Source organism: Gymnodraco acuticeps, unplaced genomic scaffold (genome assembly GCF_902827175.1).
Source record: "Gymnodraco acuticeps unplaced genomic scaffold, fGymAcu1.1, whole genome shotgun sequence".
Classification (NCBI taxonomy): Eukaryota; Metazoa; Chordata; class Actinopteri; order Perciformes; family Bathydraconidae; genus Gymnodraco; species Gymnodraco acuticeps.
In genome coordinates, this window is record NW_022989861.1 from 1,126,448 (window position 1) to 1,146,543 (window position 20,096).

Here is a 20,096-nt window from a genome sequence, read left to right on the forward strand (position 1 = left end):
ACAGCAAATCGAGCGAGTAAGGAGCACAATGACTAGAGGTCTAAGTAGCAATTAGTCTTAAGCAGATGCGTGTGTCTAATGTAACTATGTGTGTGATGGAAGACGCGATAGCTTGTGTGTGTGCGTGCTTTCAAAACGGCTGCTTGCCCTTCTAATGGTACACAGATGAGTGTTTACTATAGGAAAGGGAGAGTTAGAGAGGAAGTGATGGACTCCATGTGTTGCACATGAGAACGTTCCAGAGGGCAACATGGACACGGCTCTGTTTACCGGCATGTGTGTTGTTGTATTAGAGATACAGAGAGGAAGCTGGGATTGTATTCACATGTTTGTACCCTTGCTGCCTTCATGCCCGAGTGACTGCGCTTACACATTAGACTGACTATCTCCTGCCCGGTCTGTGTGTGTTAATTACTTTTGGCTTTTTGATTGTGTCCGTGTCAGCCTGGTGGTCTGTTGAGTGTCAGTGGCTAGAGAGGAGTCAGTCCTGCCAGGCTCCAGGAGAGCGGCCTCACCCAGCCAATTAAGTTTACACAGCAGTGGAAAGCTGCTCCTCGGCTCCTTGGTATGATTTCCCACATCCAAGAATGCATTTGCATTCATTAACGGGCTCTAATGTGAAAGAGTTCTCACTTTCCATTGGCTAATCGAATAGCATTTTAATACAAGGTCAATTGTCGTAGCATTGGCTCTATAAATGATGTCATGTAATAACTGCAGCTGTTGTTTCGTAAACCATTTAGTTTTATTTGTAAGGTTTAAACTAAAGTTTCATTTGTGCCCTTAGGCAATATTGCACAAATTGGGAGTCTTTGCTGTTGGTCATTTGTTCAATTGGCAATGCAGTAGTCAAGTTAGTAGAGGAAAAATACACTTCTTTACTGGCTTGGACACACAGGTGGGGAACATGATAAGCATTGTTTTGCACGAGAAAGATCATTATCAACAGAACACATGTAGTTTCTACAGTCTTTCCACATTGAGCATTGAAAGTCAGTCCAGCAGAAAGTCCCACATCATCATCAGTTACAGACTGAAGACCCACCTGTTCCGACTGCACCTTAGCTAATAAAACAATACAAAATACCCTTCTAATATCTGTTTGTAGGTTTCTTCATTTTAAGCCAGTCCGTTGTTAAATTGGTTGGCTAATTGAAAGCTAATATAGTTTTTAGGTTTGCATATTCCTCGTTGATCGCACTTGGAAGTGGTATCTAAAACGAATGCAATTGTAATTTAAATGTGTAGAAAATGCTGTTTAGCAGTATAGAATTAGAATACATTTAAATAAAAATAATATTAGCTCTTTACATTTGAGCTTGTTTATAACATTGAAATAGTAGTAGTTTGACAATAACAAGGTAATATTTAATAGCAACAATGATTTACAAGATTAATAACAAGGGAGTAGCCTGGTGTTAAGTATGGATTTATCCGGTTGTTATTAGTTAAATGTATTTAACAGAATTATTTGGATGCCAAAAATAAAGGGTAATAATGAGAAACTATTTTAATGACAGCAAAAATTAATACTATTTAGTAAGAGTGTATTTTGGTCACAATTTGGTAACTTGCTAACAAAAAACTGGTTTAATATTGTGCATATGGTCATACATTATTGGGGTAATAATCTGATAATAATGAGGAAAAATAGGTTGACGTTTTCACAATATAAAAGGTTACTATTAGGGCACACTTATACCTTAAAAATCCAAAGAGTAAATAAACATTGGAAACCCAAATTAGGAATATATTTGCATATTTGAGCTTTCCTGATATTGGGCTTATATTACCGAAATTACGTATCATAAATAGGACGATATTACCCGGTTATTACTTTGGTAATTGCATGGTTTTCCTTTACTTGTCCCTATTTCATATTAAAATATGACTCCACTATTACCATGTTATTAAGTAGTATTTGTAGAGTTGCCATCTACTGCTACTTAAAGTTATCTTGGCTCAATGGGGGTTGCAGTAATTTCAAGTGATACTTTGCAAGTGCACATGGCCCTTATTGCCTAGAGCAGCAGAATGTAAAGGTACAAATTACATTTTATTACATATTGTTGTATTTGAGCCATTCTGTCTATCCCCCCCTCCTCTCCCGGTGTGAGGTTTAGTCTGGTAAAAGCAGAACTGTGCGTTGCATCTTGCTGAAGTGTTCAGCTCTGCAGGGTGCACAGTTTGTGAGTCTTTTATAGCTCACAACAACAGCTCGCAGCAAGAAGTGCATTTTTCAGTTATGTGTTTGTTCAGTTCTGTACACTAGCTGTCTTCCTTCTCGAGCCTCATGTCTAATAGATTTACTTATTTTCCTGACTGGTGCTTCACTAATAATTTGTGGATTTAGTCATTTTTATGACAAGAATCCAACTCAAGTGGGCGAGTTTGAAGGGAGCAAAACAGTTTGCTTCAGGCAGAGGTAAAATAGAAATGACAGATGACAGTGCATCATTTGTTAGCCCTGCTCTGCCAAAATGTCCCCGTGTTAGAGAACACCGCGTTGGTGTCATCAACACACACGTCAGCTGTGGCAGGCACACAGAGAATCACACTCTTTTTTTGGATGAGTGCAGGATACTGGCAGGACTTTGAGTTGCACTTAAGCTATGACTGTCCCACCCAATGAACCCTGCCTTCAGCAGGCTGTGCTATTACTAGCTTTACTACTGTCTTCATAGAAACAAACAAAAAGAAAAGGTGGTTGTGGGTTTTCCAGTTACTTGTGTAACTTATTAGTTTTGATAAGAATGGGAGACATATTTTCTGTCCCAGTATTGGGCTGTACAGAGCTGTGTACAGAATTACTCTGATGAATCCATTTATTGACCAAGACCTATGTGAGAGTCTAGTCTTAGGTCATGAAGGGCAGAGACGCTTGTTAGCCGAGAGACACGGTTCAATTGAGGAACTAAACTAGCCAAAACAAACTGCATTATTAAGGAGTCTTAATGTACCAGCATCATTTAGCCTGTAAAAGTACACAAAAATCACCATTCTGTTCTTGACCCGGTTTGAGAATGGCAGCTCATGTTTTGTTCAAAGTAAATTCAAAGGAACAGATCTTTAAGCATTTGTTCTTTCCTACAGACGCACTGTCTTTAGGAAAGAACAAATGCTTAAAGATCTGTTCCTTTGAATTTACTTTGAACAAAACGCTTTTTAAGCATTTCGCCCACTGCTAACCTTGCTAACCTACATCTATAATTAAAATAAGTAACTTTTCACATCATTCTGTATTTCACTGAAGAACACCGAACAAACTATATCCCAAAAGTCAACAGGTCACAATAAGCTATAACACTGAGAGGCTTTTCTTATGCAACTACATTGAAAAATACCCAGACATGGAATAACGAACTACAAACTATAAAACAGTGTGTTTAATTATTTTCAAGTAGTAAATGTTGATTAGTTATTGGATTGTTTTATCTTCTTTGGTGTCTAAAGGCTTCTTGAGAGCAGCAGAATTTGGACTTCAGTTAGTTGTTACCTCAACCGAACATCTGTCAGTCGAAACATCTGGTTGATGCGGTTGAATGTTCGTAAGCATTGTGTTTCTACGTTGTAGATGACCAGGAGACACTTGGTGGGTCTTCCAGTTCAAGTGGTTTACACTGAAATCTGTTCGACAATCTGCTTATTATGCTAATTAGCATATGTTGCCAACGGCGTACAGCTAAAACGTTTCTGAGTGGAACTTGTGGTTTTGAAATTTGGTTCCACATTACGTGCATCTACATACTGTGTATTCTGTGTGTGGCTAAATGCCCCAATCAGCGGCCCCCTGTCCCGTGACTTTTTGATAACCTAAAATCAGTACCAGCCCTAAACATAACTCATACCCTCTTGTTTAGTTAGTTATTCTGAAACCTCTCCATCCTACGTTTATGATACTTGCTATTCTAGACTCCTGTCCTGCTCACCAGAGAGAGGAACAAAAAGGTTGAACATCTCTGCAATTGAAAGACACAGCTGTGAAACATTTTTCCTGTGAAATATGAACTTGAAACTGTGGTGCGGTGCATGAGGGTGAGATAGAGCGAATAAACCAAAAGCTGTCCATCACTGCTCCACTGTGGCCGAGCTGGTTCTCATTATGCGTCGATTTTGGCCCTAGACATGGAGGTATGCCCCGTTTGTCTTCCAGTACTGCTTGTCTGTAAACACACTGCTCTCTACCTTGGTGGTAAAAAAGGAGGAGGAAATAGTAGAGAGAATGGAAGAAAGATTTAAAGTTTCTAAAGTCCCCCAAGTAATTGATATCTCATGCGCATTTAAAAGTGTGTTCAGGGGAATGCTATTTTGACGGCAGCTCTTATTATTTAAGTTGTCACTATGTCCTCTCCGGACTGTGTGTTTCCCTTGATAGGCTAAATGTTTTCATTTGTGTAAATACAATTTTCCTTTTCATGTCCCTTTTGTGAATGAGGGGGGGGGGGGCTGCATATGATATGTGACACCTCGGTTAGGAGAAAAGAGAGAGACATAAACTATATAGGCGAGCCAGGGAGACATGTATGGTTTTCATTTCTGCTTTTTCAAGAGAGTTGGTGACCCAGAATACTAACTATTTTTCTCTCTGTTCCCCCCCCCTGCCTCACTCCACAGTTCCGGAGATTTCTCTGTGATTCACCACTAGAGGTATGTATTTCCTTTGGCCTGTTGACAGTTTAATAAAACCACCTTTTAAAATGTCTCCCTTCATCCATATGTGTTACTACCTGTAATGATTTAACAGCACCGAAAATGTCCTCCCGGTGAAATTACTGTCATGGTGATGATGATAATGTTTGGAAAAATGTCCACTTTCAGTATTTAGTTCTCCATCAAACACGCTCAAAGGACACGAAGGTTCACTTAGTTCCTCTCCTCCAGCACATACCTACCCGACCACCTTTGCTCTCGCTCTTCAAGAGCCCTCCAGCTGGATTGGAGGGGGGTTAAGGGATTCAGGAAGAGGTTTTTGTTTCATATCAGAGGGGTTTTAATTTAGTCCTGTCCAAGAGAAAGGGGGTGTTGAGGGAAGAAAATAGAAAAATGTGGTGTCCAGATTGCGTTGTGAGCACCAGAGACTTTCCTCTGGCATTCACAGAATGGGACACACTACTGCTCTTCATATTACAGATATGTGTTTGATGAGACAGCTTTGTGGACTTCAATTAGGGACCTACAGTAACATATGGTTACAAAAACAAGTTATTGTTTAGGCATCATGGGAAATGTCTATTGTCTCCTGGTGCATTGATACAATCTTGAATGAAATCCATTGGCTGATTAGATGCTTTTTTTTAGATGCTTCAAATATGATGGATATTGATGGCATTTGGAAAAGGATTCAGTGTTAAGCTATGGTATTCTCTGTGATCGCTGAGTTGGATGTGGAAGCAGCAAGGCCTCACTGAACACATAGCAGTATACTAGAGTGTTATTTTATTTATTCAAAATAATTGTAATTAACAGAAAACACTACCATTTCCGTTACTTCTACGGTGGCTGACAGGTGCAAATGCGTTACACTGGCCCAAAACACTTCCATCAGGAGATTTGCTAGGTTAGCTAGCTAGCAAATCTGCAATACTATCGGAAGGAATCATGTGATAACATTGTTTAAATAAGGCAATAAAAGTAATTTTTTTATTAAACGCTGCACGTTTCATCAAGTTGGTTCCTGTTTTCTAAAGAGAGTTGGTGAGGATGCATGTGTTTTGGCACATTTGTGCTTTTATATTATGATTGACATTTTCCTTGTGTTTTGGGCAGTTGTAGCGCCTGCACCTGTCATCCATTGTCCTTCTCTCTTTATAAAATGTAGTATCTCTATTGAAATAACTATAACTCCATTTGGGTTATAGGATTTTCTCAATCTCTAACTCAAGCAAATGTATTCGAGAGAGACAAGCTCTGCCGCTGTGCTAGACATAAAAAAAACAGTGCATGTAAATTTGACTGGCATAGATTTTGCTATATTTTAGATTGATGGCCATTCAAGCTGCAGATCGACAGAATAAGGATTGATCGGAGTAAATCCCTTCTTAGCAGGCTTTTTGAGCTGCAGCCTTTAGAAACACCATTGGACCTGTTGGGTCAGAACAATTACACACTTAATTAGACCCAGGATGGGCACTTATACCAGCCACTTTAATAGGACTGAGGGCGAGGAGCACACACAAACTGACGGACACACAATAACAGTCACTCGGTGTTGCTCTGTGGGCCCCCTAAGGTCTCCACTAATGAACATCATTAGTGTTTATAGGAAACAAGCTTTTATCACCTCGTCAAGGCTGGCGGCCTGGCACTCTGAATTACACACTTCTGCACACACACACATAATGTGGCACACTGCCTCACATATCTTCCTTCGCCATCCCTTCCTCTTCTTCATTCGTTTGGCATCCTCTCGTCCAAAGGGTTTTTATTCCTTTCTCTGATCTTCCTCTCTGTCTTCTCCTGTCTCTCTCCAAACACTCTCCTTTTCAGAGGGATTATGTGTGGCTTTCTGCGCTACCTGTGCATGTCGGCCTCATCTGTCTCCAATCAGAACGCTATTAAAATACACAAACACACACTCACCACATGGACCTTTATACTGTGTGGTTCAGCTCACATGTAATCCTCCATTTATACAAATGTATGCAAACGGCATAATTACAAATCCAACTAATTAGCATGCACGTTGTCTGACTTGTTTGTTTAATTTCCCATACAATTCTGAGATGTCATGCTGAAACTGAGGTAATGAACAGCCTAATTGTTTTAATCCACATGTAAACATATTTGTGCATTCTGATAAACAGTGGCTCGTATACATGCAAACATGATGAGCAGCAGTCATGCAGGTGTCTGTCCCTGCCTCAGTGAGGCCTCAGTGGCAGAGCTGTGCTGGACAAACTTTAGCTTTTATAGGCTGTGTGGGGGATCGTGCACTCATTCTGTTTCTATTTATTTTTCTTTACAGCTCCTAATGTGCCTAACCAAGGGGCAAACACTCATTAACAGGGCTGTTGGCCAATTACTCACTACCTTTTTTATGGCCACGGCTCTCAGTTTTTTCTCCCTCTGTCCTTCTGTGATTTGGTGTTTCTCTCTTTCTCTGAGAAATAGAGAAACACATCACCAGGGAGAGAACCAGCTGACATACATCACTGTGAACACACATGCCTCCCCAGCTAGAAATGTTTGGTTCTAAAAACATTCTGAGAATGTTACCATTCATTGTTCGAGGAATGTTTTCAGCGGGAAGTTTTATTTTGGTTCCCAGAATGTTCTTCTGAAAGCTAGGATAACGTTCTCTAAAAACATTCTTAAGCTGTTTTTGATAACATTGTTCGAACTACTATTCTTAACCTGTGGGGGGCTGCAGGTTTTTTTTTCTTCACGAAACTGTGTCTCAGGGCTTCTTAACATTTAACAACCTATTAATGTGTCATACCCACTTAACGGGAAGAAACTCAGCTAACTGACGATACGAACCATTTTTACCGAAACAAAACAAGCCCACAAGAAGCATCTAAATGAGCCCTGAGTGTAAAAAATGCTAACGCACTTAGCGCAGAACTCACGGTAGAAATACTTAATCACTTATCGGATCTGCACAAACAAGATATCAGATTTAAAGCTGAGATTCCACAGATTCTAAAAGTATTAGTATCATCACTGTGCGATCAAACCCAGACATCACACCACGTAGCTTTACGGAGCAAAAACGGCAAATAGTCTTACCTTTGCTGTTGTTCTGATCAAAAGTTGTGTTCAATGGCATTAAAATGATAAAAACGCTGCTGAAGGTTAGTCCAATGTGTCTGTGTCACTTTGAAATGATTACTGATAATCCATCGTCATATTTATGGCAAAAACCGAGTTTTCATGTATAGCTGCTATGATAGCTACGAGAGTGTATGACAGCTTCCGGTTTTGGGCATTCTGGCTGCGCATCACTCTATTCCCCAATGGGTAATGTTTAGATGGATTTTTAGGAACTTCCCCTCGATTCTATTGGCTCTAACGGTTAAAAGGAGGTGTCAATCATCAAAATCGACCGGTGGGTTCCAGAGATATGGAAAATGCACCCAAATGATCCCAGAAGTGGGTTTTTTCTCTAAATCTCTCTAAAAAGGTCAAACTTCACTTGTTTTGCATCAATCTTGATACAGGGTACTTATATGTTATAGTTTGGATTCCTAAAACTTTTAGTCTACTAACCCATCATTCAAGGTGGTTTTCACTATAAGTAATGTATTTTTTTTGGACGGACAGTACTATTTTTTTACTATGTTCAATCTGAATTTACTTTAAAATAAAAAAAGTATTGATTCTGACTTTTCTACATCCAACTCACAGGTGTATCATTGCTTTGAGAACAAAGATGATTCATTTACCCCTTTTTAGAAGTGAAGATATAGTCATTTTGTTCTGGGAATGACATTTTCGAGCCTGACACCTGAAAAATAGGCTCAGGGCATAACGTGTTTTCAGCTGCAAGTGTTCCCAGAATGTTCTTCTGAAAGGTAGGATAACGTTCTCTAAAAAAAATCTTAAAATGCTTGGTAATAACCTTTTTTAAATGTTTTTGATAACATTGTTAGAACATTATGCCCTACTATTCTTAAAACGTTTTCAGCTGCAAGTTAGATTTTTTTATGTTGCCAGAATGTTATTATTTTAGAGTAGGATCACGTGCTTTATCGTACTGATTTATCAGAAGTCTCTTTTTAAAAAAAAGAAAAAGCTGCGACCTGCAGCTAGTACAAGTCACTGTCGGTGTCACATGTACTGGAGGGGACCCAGAATTAGACTCGCAATCAGCTGGTGAGCGTAACATTTGTTTATCAGAAAAGGGGAGCTGGGAGTGGAGGTTGGTTATGGCGGCAGTGGGAAACAGTTGTTCCAGGGTGGAGAGGCATGGCTGGTCTTGGGAGTGTGGAAGGCCTTGGATTCCTCCTGGGAGAGACACAATAATGAGTGTGAAGTATAAGCAGGCAAAGTTGTCAAATAAATCTGCTGGCAAAAAGCTAGAGCGGCACGCAACAAACCGTTCACGGGAGAGATAGAGAGAGACACACAGTAGAAACAAACACTAACAGGGGTTTCAGGGACGGGCAGTGACAGTCGGTCCATTCTTCTATACAGTATGTCTGTCGGTCTCAAATCTAAAGGGTGCTATTACGATTTCCATCCACTATGCATAAACAGTGGACACTGTTTATACGCAGCCCTCACAAACCACACACAGCCTTTCAGAAGAACATTCTGGGAAACAAAATATAACGTCCCGCGGAAAACATTCCTCGAACAATGAATGGTAACATTCTCAGAATGTTTTTAGAACCAAAAACGTCTAGCTGGGAACTCACACATGCCACCGCAAACATGCAATATCTGCTTACAGCTTATCATGAATTACGTGCTTGCTTGTTTTTTTCAGAAGGAAAATGTGGTGACATCAGATTTTTTAAAACATCCTTTCAAACAAATGCAACAACTTGTGTTTTATGACAACTTCTGCTCAATTCTGTTTGTTGTAAAGCACTTTGGCACAAACCTGGTTTGTTTTTTAAAGCGCTCTACAAATAAATCTGACGTTGACGATGACCATGTTAATATTTCGCATCCCAGGAACGTTTTATACAAATCTTTCTGTCATCTCAGGCCTTAATAACATCCTCAAAACATCCTCTGAATGTTGCAGTTAAAACGTTATGTCTTAGTTAACCTTAAACCTTATAGGAACATTATTTAAAATGATAAACATCCCCAAAAGATTCAAACGTTTTCTTTAAAACGTTATCAGAACCTGTAGGTAACGTTAGCCAAAGTTGTGAGAATGTTCCCTGCTAGCTGGGTCAGCTGTAAGCTGAAAACGGAAAAGAGTTAAACAACAGGACAGCTCTGTCAGGGACTTAAGTGCTAAAACAAATGTGCATATATGTGCATTCTGACATGCACATGATAGTGTTGCTCATATGCTACACCTGCAGCCTTTCATACCGGGTTCTGTGTTCATTTGCTGTTGTGAGTGCATGACATTTGTGAGTGAAAGAAGGAGAGACTTTGAAATATGTGAGTTCAACATCTGTTGTGAGTCAGTGCCAGAATCACTGGAGCGTCATTGCTTCTTTACTGTAGCACTAACAACCTTGATGTTGCACAAAGTGGTAACACTGTAAACCCTTATTTTCGACTGATATATATATTTAGCCCTCAACAAACTAGATAAGGTTTGTTTTTAGCCTAGTTGATGTTTGGAAAGTCCTTTTGCTTCTGAAGCAATTGTTGATCTCTTGCAGCCCGATTGGCCGGTTAAAAGGAGTGAGAAGTCAGCAGTTAATAATGGTATAAAACACTCAATAAAATGGGATTTTCAAAATGGATGATTCACCCAATATGCACATAAAATATTAGAATGATGTGTCCAATTGGATGCGAGATGAGCTGCAGACACACAAACTAATTCTCCCCACATGGTTGAGCCTGGTGGAAATAATAATACAAGAAAAAGTACAAATAAATACGATAAATAAAAACACATGAGGATCAATAGCAACATTTCCTGAAAAACAAGTAAGTCACCGTAAATGAAACCAGTCTCATACCAAATACCTTGTGACTATTGTTGTGAGGAGATGGAATAAATCCAAAGCCATATTCAAAAATCTATTCTTCAACTAATATCTGCCACATCTTCTTGGCACAAGCCAAGTCTTTCTCCAATCTGCCCTTGGATTTTTTTTTTTAAACAACCGCTTTGGTCACGTTTTTTTTATCTGAAGTTGAAACTTTTGAACTCAACTGTATTTGTGTCTTTTCACTTGGCCCTGAGGACATTTGTGTCTATTCACGTCTTTGCCTGAACTCACCTTAATAGCAATATTGAGGTAGAATTAGCTAAAATAAGTAAATCAACACATTCTATCAACTTTGAACAGTCCAAGAAAAGTTTCAGTATTGCATACTAGGTTACAGATTCTGAAGATTTTAAATGGTGGAAACCAAACATGCAGTATACCACCTCCCCACTTTGTCCAGACGTGCACCCTGCCCACACCACCCTGTATTTGAGGCCATATGAGAGCGATTTGGGGCTGCAGGGGAAGCTCTGAGGTGGTTTAAAGTGTTCCAGAGAATGTTTAGATTGTTGTCACAGTGGCAAGGACACAACCATTAAGCTGTCGTCTGAGGTGACGCACAGGTCAGTCAGACAGAATCGGCCTTGAAAGGGGGAACAAACAAGCAAACCCAGACAGACGTTACTTATATCGCACACAGGCATTTACATTTATATAACTGTGCCCAAGCATGTATACTGGAGGTGGGGTAAAGGGAAAAGATCTCCCTCTTTCACTCTGATCACCTCACGCTCTTTCCCTTTTACTTACAACTTCTAAACTGACAGAGGGGCCTCTGACAAAGCCTCCAGTGTTTCTAGGGGAACCGGTGCCAAGAAATAACAGGCTGCCTGCTTTCACAGACGGACAGTTCCCTCAACACACACACACACACACACACACACACACACACACACACACACACACACACACACACACACACACACACACACACACACACACACACACAGCCTAATAGAGTGCAGTGCTTGCTCCAGATGTGATGCCTGTCACCCTTCAACACCCCTAGCTTTCCTCTTATTAACTTTGATTTTTTTTTTTTTAAATCATCCCTCTTTTTTGCCTCAATTCACATCATCTTTATCTTATAATATATCATATCTCCTCTGATGTGGATCAGCATTTAGACAATTTAATCATCCCCTCCCACTCAACTTCCCATACACAGAAGTAATGGACTGGCGTATATTGTGTCTGACAGGTAATCAGAATTGAGTGTTCATGGGGCCAGATATCATTATATTTTTTTACTAACAGCTCTACTCAAAGCTACTAGATGTTAATGGCCGATGTGGTTTTGTTTGCCGGATTGAAGACTGCATTTCCCATGAACACCCCTGCCTTGTGTTGTAAAGTAGCATTTGGTTTGGAAGCAAGTGAAAAGTGATCCATTCGTTTTACTTTTTCATTTTTTAAAAACCAAACTTAGCCAATGAATCAGCTAGCTTTCTTTTAAATGTATTTTATAAATACAATAGACATAATACATACCACTCAAGGAGGAAAAGGAACAATTATCAAACCGTTTTTAATATGTTCAAATCCCACAATTCTCCTGATTGGTTGAATGACCAACCAAAGTTGACTCGCCCCATGTTCCTTCTTGCTCTTTCAAACGTTTTCTTTTTTTTTCTTTGCTAAATTTCCTCCAGCATCAGCCATAACCGCAATATCATTTAAAAAGTATTTCTTATTAACTGCCAAACGTCCTACACGCTGACAAACTTTTCATGCGAGAATGTAAACATAGACTCTCCTTTCTGCCATAAATCCTTTGCTGGGAATTGGACCCAGTGACAGGCATTAAGAATAACTTTAGAAAATGTGCTTGCTGATGGACATTTAGAAGCATCACTATTAAAATCAGACTGTTTCATAACCAGGCAAAAACTCCTTGTGTTTTTTAAAAACCTTACATGGTACTAAAGAGGAATGTGGCAAAGAGTCTCCCTGTGGGTGAAGCTTATCCCTTTGGTGTGTGTGTGTATTGTTTTTATTTGGCCAGGTTTAATTTGGTCAGAGTTAAGGCCCAGTGGCGCGATGGATTAGCGTGCTAGCTCTCTCTGTGTTGTGATAACTAGCAGCGTCTGCACTACTTAACTGAGTCCAGATGAATGCTGGTAAAGGAGAAGGATCTTGTTACTATATCACTGAAGAAAGACACACACACTCACACACAAACACACACACTCCACACAAAGCAATACCCTGGCTTACTTTGACTTTTAACCTTAACCCCAAGACTCTCGTCTTAAGCCTCTGTGATAACACCAGTAAAGTGACTCGATTGAAAAACCCAGCGTGTGGATTTGAGATGAGAAAACGCAACGTGTGTCAAACACTTAACGCTTTTATTAATGGTGGTAGACTCGAGCATGCGGGTGGACACCTACACCCACATTCTTTCATGCCACATGGAGAGAGCAGACACAGACATATAGGAGAAAGCTTGGCAACACTCCACTGCCGCCTGGTGAAATGGATTTTGCTCATGCAGGGTCTTTTATTAAAAAGTCCTCTCCTGGAGTGTTTCTGTGGCCAGAACCCCCCCCCCCACTCCAACTCCACCCTGCTCCTGCTCTCACTCCACATTTGGGAGCCATTAGCAGGCTGAACGTGAGGCTACTGTACACCCCCACACATAATGTGTGAGGCCTGGCAGGGAAAAGCCTGGATTATCATACACTGCCATACAGGTGTGTGTGTGTGTGTGTGTGTGTGTGTGTGTGTGTGTGTGTGTGTGTGTGTGTGTGTGTGTGTGTGTGTGTGTGTGTGTGTGTGTGTGTGTGTGTGTGTGTGTGTGTGTGTGTGTGTGTGTGTGTGTGTGTGTGTGTGTGTGTGTGTGTGTGTGTGTGTGTGTGTGTGTGTGTGTGTGTGTGTGTGTGTGTGTGTGTGTGTGTGTGTGTGTGTGTGTGTGTGTGTGTGTGTAAGTAAAAACAGTCCCATTAAATACCACATTCTCATTCCACTGTGATTTATATATTTGACATACAAACTATATGGCACACAAGAGTTTTACTATGGTTTTGACCAATGACCACGTTCCCTCTTGTGTTTTTCCTCTCGTTGCCTCTGCTCAGGCGGAACATTCTCCAGATGGGCCCGAGGAGGGCTACGGCTCCTTCCATCAGCAGTACTGGCTGGACGATCGCATCGTGGCGGTGGGGGTGATCGATATCCTGCCTACCTGTGTGTCCTCGGTCTACCTGTACTACCACCCAGACTTTTCCTCACTGTCTCTGGGCTCCTACTCTGCTCTCAGGTTGGTTTCACATGCTCCTCAGATCTCAGACACATTTCCCAAGTTGAGAAGCTTCCAACTTTAGTCAGTTTGAGTTTTGTGACCATGCTATCCAAGCGTGCTGGAACAGTTTGAAGCTTCATAGAAATGATTATGTCCCAAACATGTTGCTGCACCAGTACATTCCCTAAAGCTTTTAAAATATTGCCCATCACTTTTTTGCAGATTTTTGTAAATTGATGTAGATAGCAAGCACCAACTGCAACCTATCCACTATTATAAATTACATGCGAGCAAAAAAATGCAATACTTGATTTTGTAAAGTCTATCTCAATCATCCCATCTACTTTCATCCACCAAGTCAAAATGTGCACTTGTTGCGACTTGAAAGGATCGTTCATGAGAATTTCTCCTGTCAAGAACACATTTTTTTATATTTATCCAACAGCTCATGAATGCAGCATTTAGACACTCATCGATAGTTTTCTATAGTTTTTAAAGTGTTCATATAGTTCAGGTTCCAATGGCATGTCAGGACAATATTGTTGTTGCTCGCTGGCACAAAGAGGATACTGTCATATTTCTGATTATCGGCTATTGAACAACACATCTAATCAGATATAGAGAGTATATTAAACACAACATAATCAGGACATCCCCAAATTAGTTGTAAAATGATTAGTTTAATGATTTGATGTAGCTCACTTGAGGAGAGGAGGGCCTCTGCTTTCCTTGCTATGCATTCCCTTCTTTGTTCTCCTTCATTCCTCCTCCCTTCTCATCCCCTCATATGTGCCCTCCCCTTAACCTGCTGTCTCCCTGACTCTTGATCCTTGGGTCTCCTCCCAAATCTCTATCTCTCCTTAGAACTGTATACTATAAGTGCCATAATACCGTAGGTTGGAGAAAAGTACCTCTTTCTTCACACATGATTGGCCGAGGCCGTGCTCCGTTTGTGGTTCAGCTGACGACAGTTCCCTCTGCCAAGATGAAATAAGAGAACACACACGTACTCTACGCTACAGGTGCACATATCTGGCGTTTCCTGTAAAATGTAACCCAATAATGTGAGAAAGGCTTTTAAAAATATTTCTGCACAGATGTGGGAGACTGGGTGATCTCGGCTTTTAAAGTTGCCGTGTGCGAGTTGTGAGCGGTCATTTGTTTGTATAAAGTCAGCCCAGCAGTTCGGACAGACTCTCTGCTCATATAGAGGGAACACCCTGGTCATCATAAGCACACAGCTCCACATCTCTTTATTATTCCAAGAGTCTGAGTCCAAGAGTAACACGGAGGAGGAGGCCTTTGAGAAGGGAGCCAGCGGGACTAAAATCCTCCCGCCTGTTTACAGACACCAGAGCCCCGGGCCTTTGATCAGGTCTGGACCCTCCCTCGTCTGCTGGGCCTGGCCGACTCTGACCAAAAGTACTGTTCAGAATGCATGTGTGCACACACCCCCATGAAACTTGTACAAACCTTCATTACATTAGATGGTGTTTATTCTCAGCAGCTAGCCTAACTGGATTGGAACCGGAGCTGTTCAACCGTGGGCAAGTGCACTCCTTTAGAACAACAGCATTTAAACAAAGTCATGTAGATATAAAGTATATGTGTGAAACCTTTTTCCTAGGAATAAACATCTAAATGTACAGAAGTCCTGAGAAGCCAGCTTAAAAAAAAATCATCCTTGTAATTAGTTTCAGGTCTGATCAAAAAATGTTTTCCTCCTGAGTCTAGCGAAAACAGGACTAGGACAGGAATCAAAGATCATTTTGTCATGATAATACTTTTTAGGGTTTGTTGTTGGATCATTTGGGCCACAAGACGCTGAAGTCCACCTCTGCCTATATGTTTTAAATAGGATTAAAAAGGATCCATATTTTCTTTCCGGTGAATTTTTATTTGCCCATACACAAGTTAGAATTTGATCGGCCAGAACTTTTTCCCGATGGAAAAAGGAGCTAAGAAAGACGTATTTTTCCCCGCCTATCTTCCCACGTCACAAACACATGGGAGAAAACCATTTTGAGCTTCAGATTCAATTATTATTTTGCTCTTAGTGCTTCCATAGAAAGGTAAAAACAGGTCAAATTGTCTAATTTAAAACACAATCTTCAGTGGAACTGTGGTACCAGTCCTGATCTGAGAAAAACACTTTAAATGTGCATTATGTTGCAGTTGTGATTACATATTAATGTTACAAATGTACAAAAACAAGTAGAGCCTTGTGTGTGTTTGACTCCTCACTCCATCAGTATGTGTGTATACGTGTTATTCAGCCGTAGAAACAGGAGAGGGAGATATTGAGAAATGTCTTGCTGGACTGCGGCTCTTTCAGCCACAGGCCCAGAGGAATGGAGGAGGAGGAGAAGTAAAGAGGCACATAATGAGGGGCCTGAGGCGCTGTGTGTTGGAAACACAGCTGGTGTCCAACCTCCATCACTTTCTTCAGGGATGTCCTGATTATGTTGTTTTACCCCTGATCTTCATCCGAGTTCTTAAATTTCAGTAATTGCTGATACTGCATCCTATTTATTTTTTAATAGGTTTTTTCTTAAATAATGAAGTTGCAGAATGTGCATATAGGCTTCAATCAGCCTACATTAGCATAGATAAACTAGGGAGATTTTGGATAACTGAAAAGATCTGCATTACAACTTCCCATCAACATTTTGATTATCCCATAGTCGAGCATACTTTGAAAGAGAAGGAGGGACGTTTAAGTTCAAATGTCCAGGTCAAACCACTTGTTCAAAGTGTGTTACACCTGAAACATGTTTAGTTTGTGTTTGTTCTCAACTTTGTACTGATTCAGTACATCCCGAGTCTTTTTAAAAATGTATAAAGTTCAGCAATAGACTTATTTTTTCTGAATAAGCCTCTGTGTGCTTCCCATCGCTCATGGATTATAAATTGCCTTTTATATCTGGCAAATCAATTGTCGTGTCCGGTAATGAAATCTTTCTCTCTCTGTGTGTGTGTGTGTGTGTGTGTGTGTGTGTGTGTGTGTGTGTGTGTGTGTGTGTGTGTGTGTGGTGTGTGTGTGTGTGTGTGTGTGTGTGTGTGTGTGTGTGTGTGTGTGTGTGTGTGTGTGTGTGTGTGTGTGTGTGTGTGTGTGTGTGTGTGTGTGTGTGTGTGTGTGTGTGTGTGTGTGTGTGTGTGTGTGTGTGTGTGTGTGTGTGTGTGTGTGTGTGTGTGTGTGTGTGTGTGTGTGTGTGTGTGTGTGTGTGTGTGTGTGTGGTGTGTGTGTGTGTGTGTGTGTGTGTGTGTGTGTGTGTGTAGCGTAGCTGTGTGTGTGTGTAGCTGTGTGTGTGTGTAGCTGTGCAGGAGCAGAGGGCTTGATAATTGGCTTGTGCTGGAGTGTCAGATGGCTGAAGAGGGGATAATGGCGGACTCAAGCTGCTGCCATGGGGTGGAGGTGCGGGTGTGAAGGCCTCAAGTGAAAGGGGGGAGGGGGGTACACAGGGCTTTTTGTGAATGGGCCCCTCGTCTCTCTTGACCCCCCTCCCCCAATTCAGGCCTGCCGGGGTGCTTTTGTGGAGAGGGGATGGGAACCCAGGAACCTGGCAGCAAGTGGGTGACCTTCTAGCACCTCGCTCTCGCTGCCTCTTTTCTCCCTCCCTTTCTCTTTCTTGACCCTCCTCTTTTATATTCTCCTCCTGTTCTCTCTCTCACCCTGTCCCCCCACCCTCCCTGGCTCGGTCTGCTTTGTCCCATGTCTTATTTTTCAGTGCATCTATTTTATTTTAAGGCCTCTTTCTCTCTCTGGTAAGTATTGTAAGAAAAGGGAATTCTCCCCCTTCATTTGAGCGGGTAAAACACAGAGGGTGGAAGGAAGAGTGAAACAAAAAGAGAGAAGAAAGAGGAGCTGGAATTTAGTTATGGAATAGTAAAGGAAACGGCCGAGGGGAAAGGGGGAAAATAGGCTTTTAGAAAAAGGATGCAATTAAGGAAGAAACTATTGGGGAAAAATAAAGCAGGGAAGACATTTACTGTATTTGAAGAAGCTATATAAATCCTCCAAGTTCTAAATCTTTATTTTACACGCTCTCGCCCTCCTTTTTCACTATTTTCTTTGCTGCCAAAGGGCCCAATGACGATAAAGGGAAGGCAGTTGTTTTTGTGTAATGAAATGAGACTAAGAAAAGCTGCCTTTTTAAGTGTGGGTGTTTACTTCCTCTGCTCAGGCACTGCTATAGTCAGAGCTGCTAGTACCAATTTGAATTCCTAATGGCCTCATTTATATGCTGCTGATATAATAACCTGTGAGAAAAAAACTTTTACGGTGTTTTGGTTAACACTAAAACACTAACACTATTTTCAGGTAATGGAAGATGCATTTAAATATTCTAAATTACTCAAACTTCTGATCAACTGTGGATGGTCATTTGTTTGGCTCTCCCTTTAGCTAACACAAACAAAACAACACTGCACTGCCGTTCAGCATATCTAACCAGTATCAGCGGAAACTGTTTTTGCTGGAGTGAGCCATCATTGTATGAAGCAACAACATCGACTGCATGCATATGTGCTCTTTTTAAAAGCCTGAGCCTTTTTTCCTCCAGTGTCTCATTGAAAATGTGTGTGTGTGTGTGTGTGTCCGTCCTGCCGCAGGGAGCTCGCTTTCACCAGGCAGCTGCAGAAACAGTCCCCCAAGCTGTGCTACTACTACCTGGGCTTCTACATTCACTCCTGTCCCAAGATGCGGTATAAGGTATGCCTTGTCTCACATTGACTACTTTATTTATACCATATGATAATATGTGCTAATAAAATGCAATATCAAATACACTCTGACGTTTTTCAATTACATTTTACACCTGTGTCCACACATAACTAAATGGCAACACTTCTAAACTTGTGTTCCCCTTTCCTCTCTCAAATTAAATTGAATCCAACTGTTAATAATAACCAGTTTTAAAGGATGTCTAGCACTACACTCAGTGATGTTATATCCCCATGCTATGTTTATAATATTTCACATAAAAGGAGAGTTTTTGCCGTGTTTCCCAAAAGGCCGTAATGATGTTTGTTTAACATTTTTATGTGCAAGCCAAATGTGTGACAAATGTTTCCGCTCAGTTTTGTGTTATATTTTCTCATATTGCCTGTGTTGCAGCACCTCTTTTCACCCTCTGTCTGAAACCAGAGCTAAGTCTTCTCTGATAATTTGCTCTGGTTTGCTGGGGGTCTCTGTTGTGATTGGTCAACCGTTTAGAGATGTCCCGCCCCTTATCCTATTACATACCATGTGTTGGAGAACTAGCCAGTAGAAGCGCGAGTGTTTCACAGTGATGTCACTTTGTTCCGGACCTAAACAGAGGACTAAAATCCGGCTCCGTGTGTATGCCCTATACCAGTGGTCACCAACCTTTTTAAGCCCAAGATCACCGACCTCGGCCTAGGTGAAAGGCGAGATCTACCTATTGCAGAATTGAGTGAAAAAGACGGCCCAGACAGTGCTTCCAATGTAAGGCCTTTTATATAGGCTAATTGCATCTGAATTACTGTTACAATGAAGGCTCCATAATCAGCTCACGGCATATAGGCAGGGGTAAAGTGCTATTTTTGTATGAGTGGGGGGTGGACCTCACCTCCTTTAGGGGGGTCCTCACCTCCTCTAGGTCCTCACTTCCTCTAGGGGGGTCCGGGGGGATGGTCTCTTTGGTCCCTGGTGCACTTTGAGAGCAACATAAAGAGATCTATGGATACATCTCTCAGCACCCATATGAAACACAACTGTAAACAGATTTTCTTTTTCTTTATGGATATTTTACAAATCACTCCCCTTTTAAACTGTATTCTTGTTTTACTGCCATATAGTATTTCATACCTGTTTTTCATTTATTCTCTTATTGTTTGTATAATGATCATATGAAGGTGTGCCGCGGAAATAATCTTTTGAAAAATTTGTGACAAAACCGTTCTAAACACTCAGAGTCCTTTAGCTCACCTGAGCCCCTCAGTCTGACAGGGGAAGACTCTCCTCCAGTTTGTTGTGGAAACAGCTCCTTAGGCGCATTCACACCGCAGTACTTTTCCCACAAAGGTTCATGAGAACTTAGTTCATGAGAACTAAAGAGTTCTCATGAACTAAGTACAGATCGCGTTCACACCGGAATAAGTCCCTGGGGGAGGATTAGGCAAATGAAGCCGCTGACGTCACTTCTTCTTCTTCTGCTTTGGGTTTACTGGCAGGCCGCAAACCACTTCACGGCGTATAC

General features: G+C 41.1%; 1 protein-coding gene across 4 annotated transcripts in view; it reads left to right on the top strand.

The window, feature by feature from the left end:
- Positions 1–20,096, top strand: part of LOC117562904 (arginyl-tRNA--protein transferase 1) — a 71,230-nt gene that overhangs the window by 25,497 nt on the left and 25,637 nt on the right. For all 4 annotated transcript variants that reach the window (XM_034240897.1, XM_034240865.1, XM_034240875.1 and 1 more), the window contains 3 exons: positions 4,615–4,647; positions 13,712–13,893; positions 18,487–18,586. In XM_034240897.1, the coding sequence (XP_034096788.1) occupies positions 4,615–4,647; positions 13,712–13,893; positions 18,487–18,586 (315 nt within the window). The remainder of the gene's footprint in view (positions 1–4,614; positions 4,648–13,711; positions 13,894–18,486; positions 18,587–20,096) is intronic.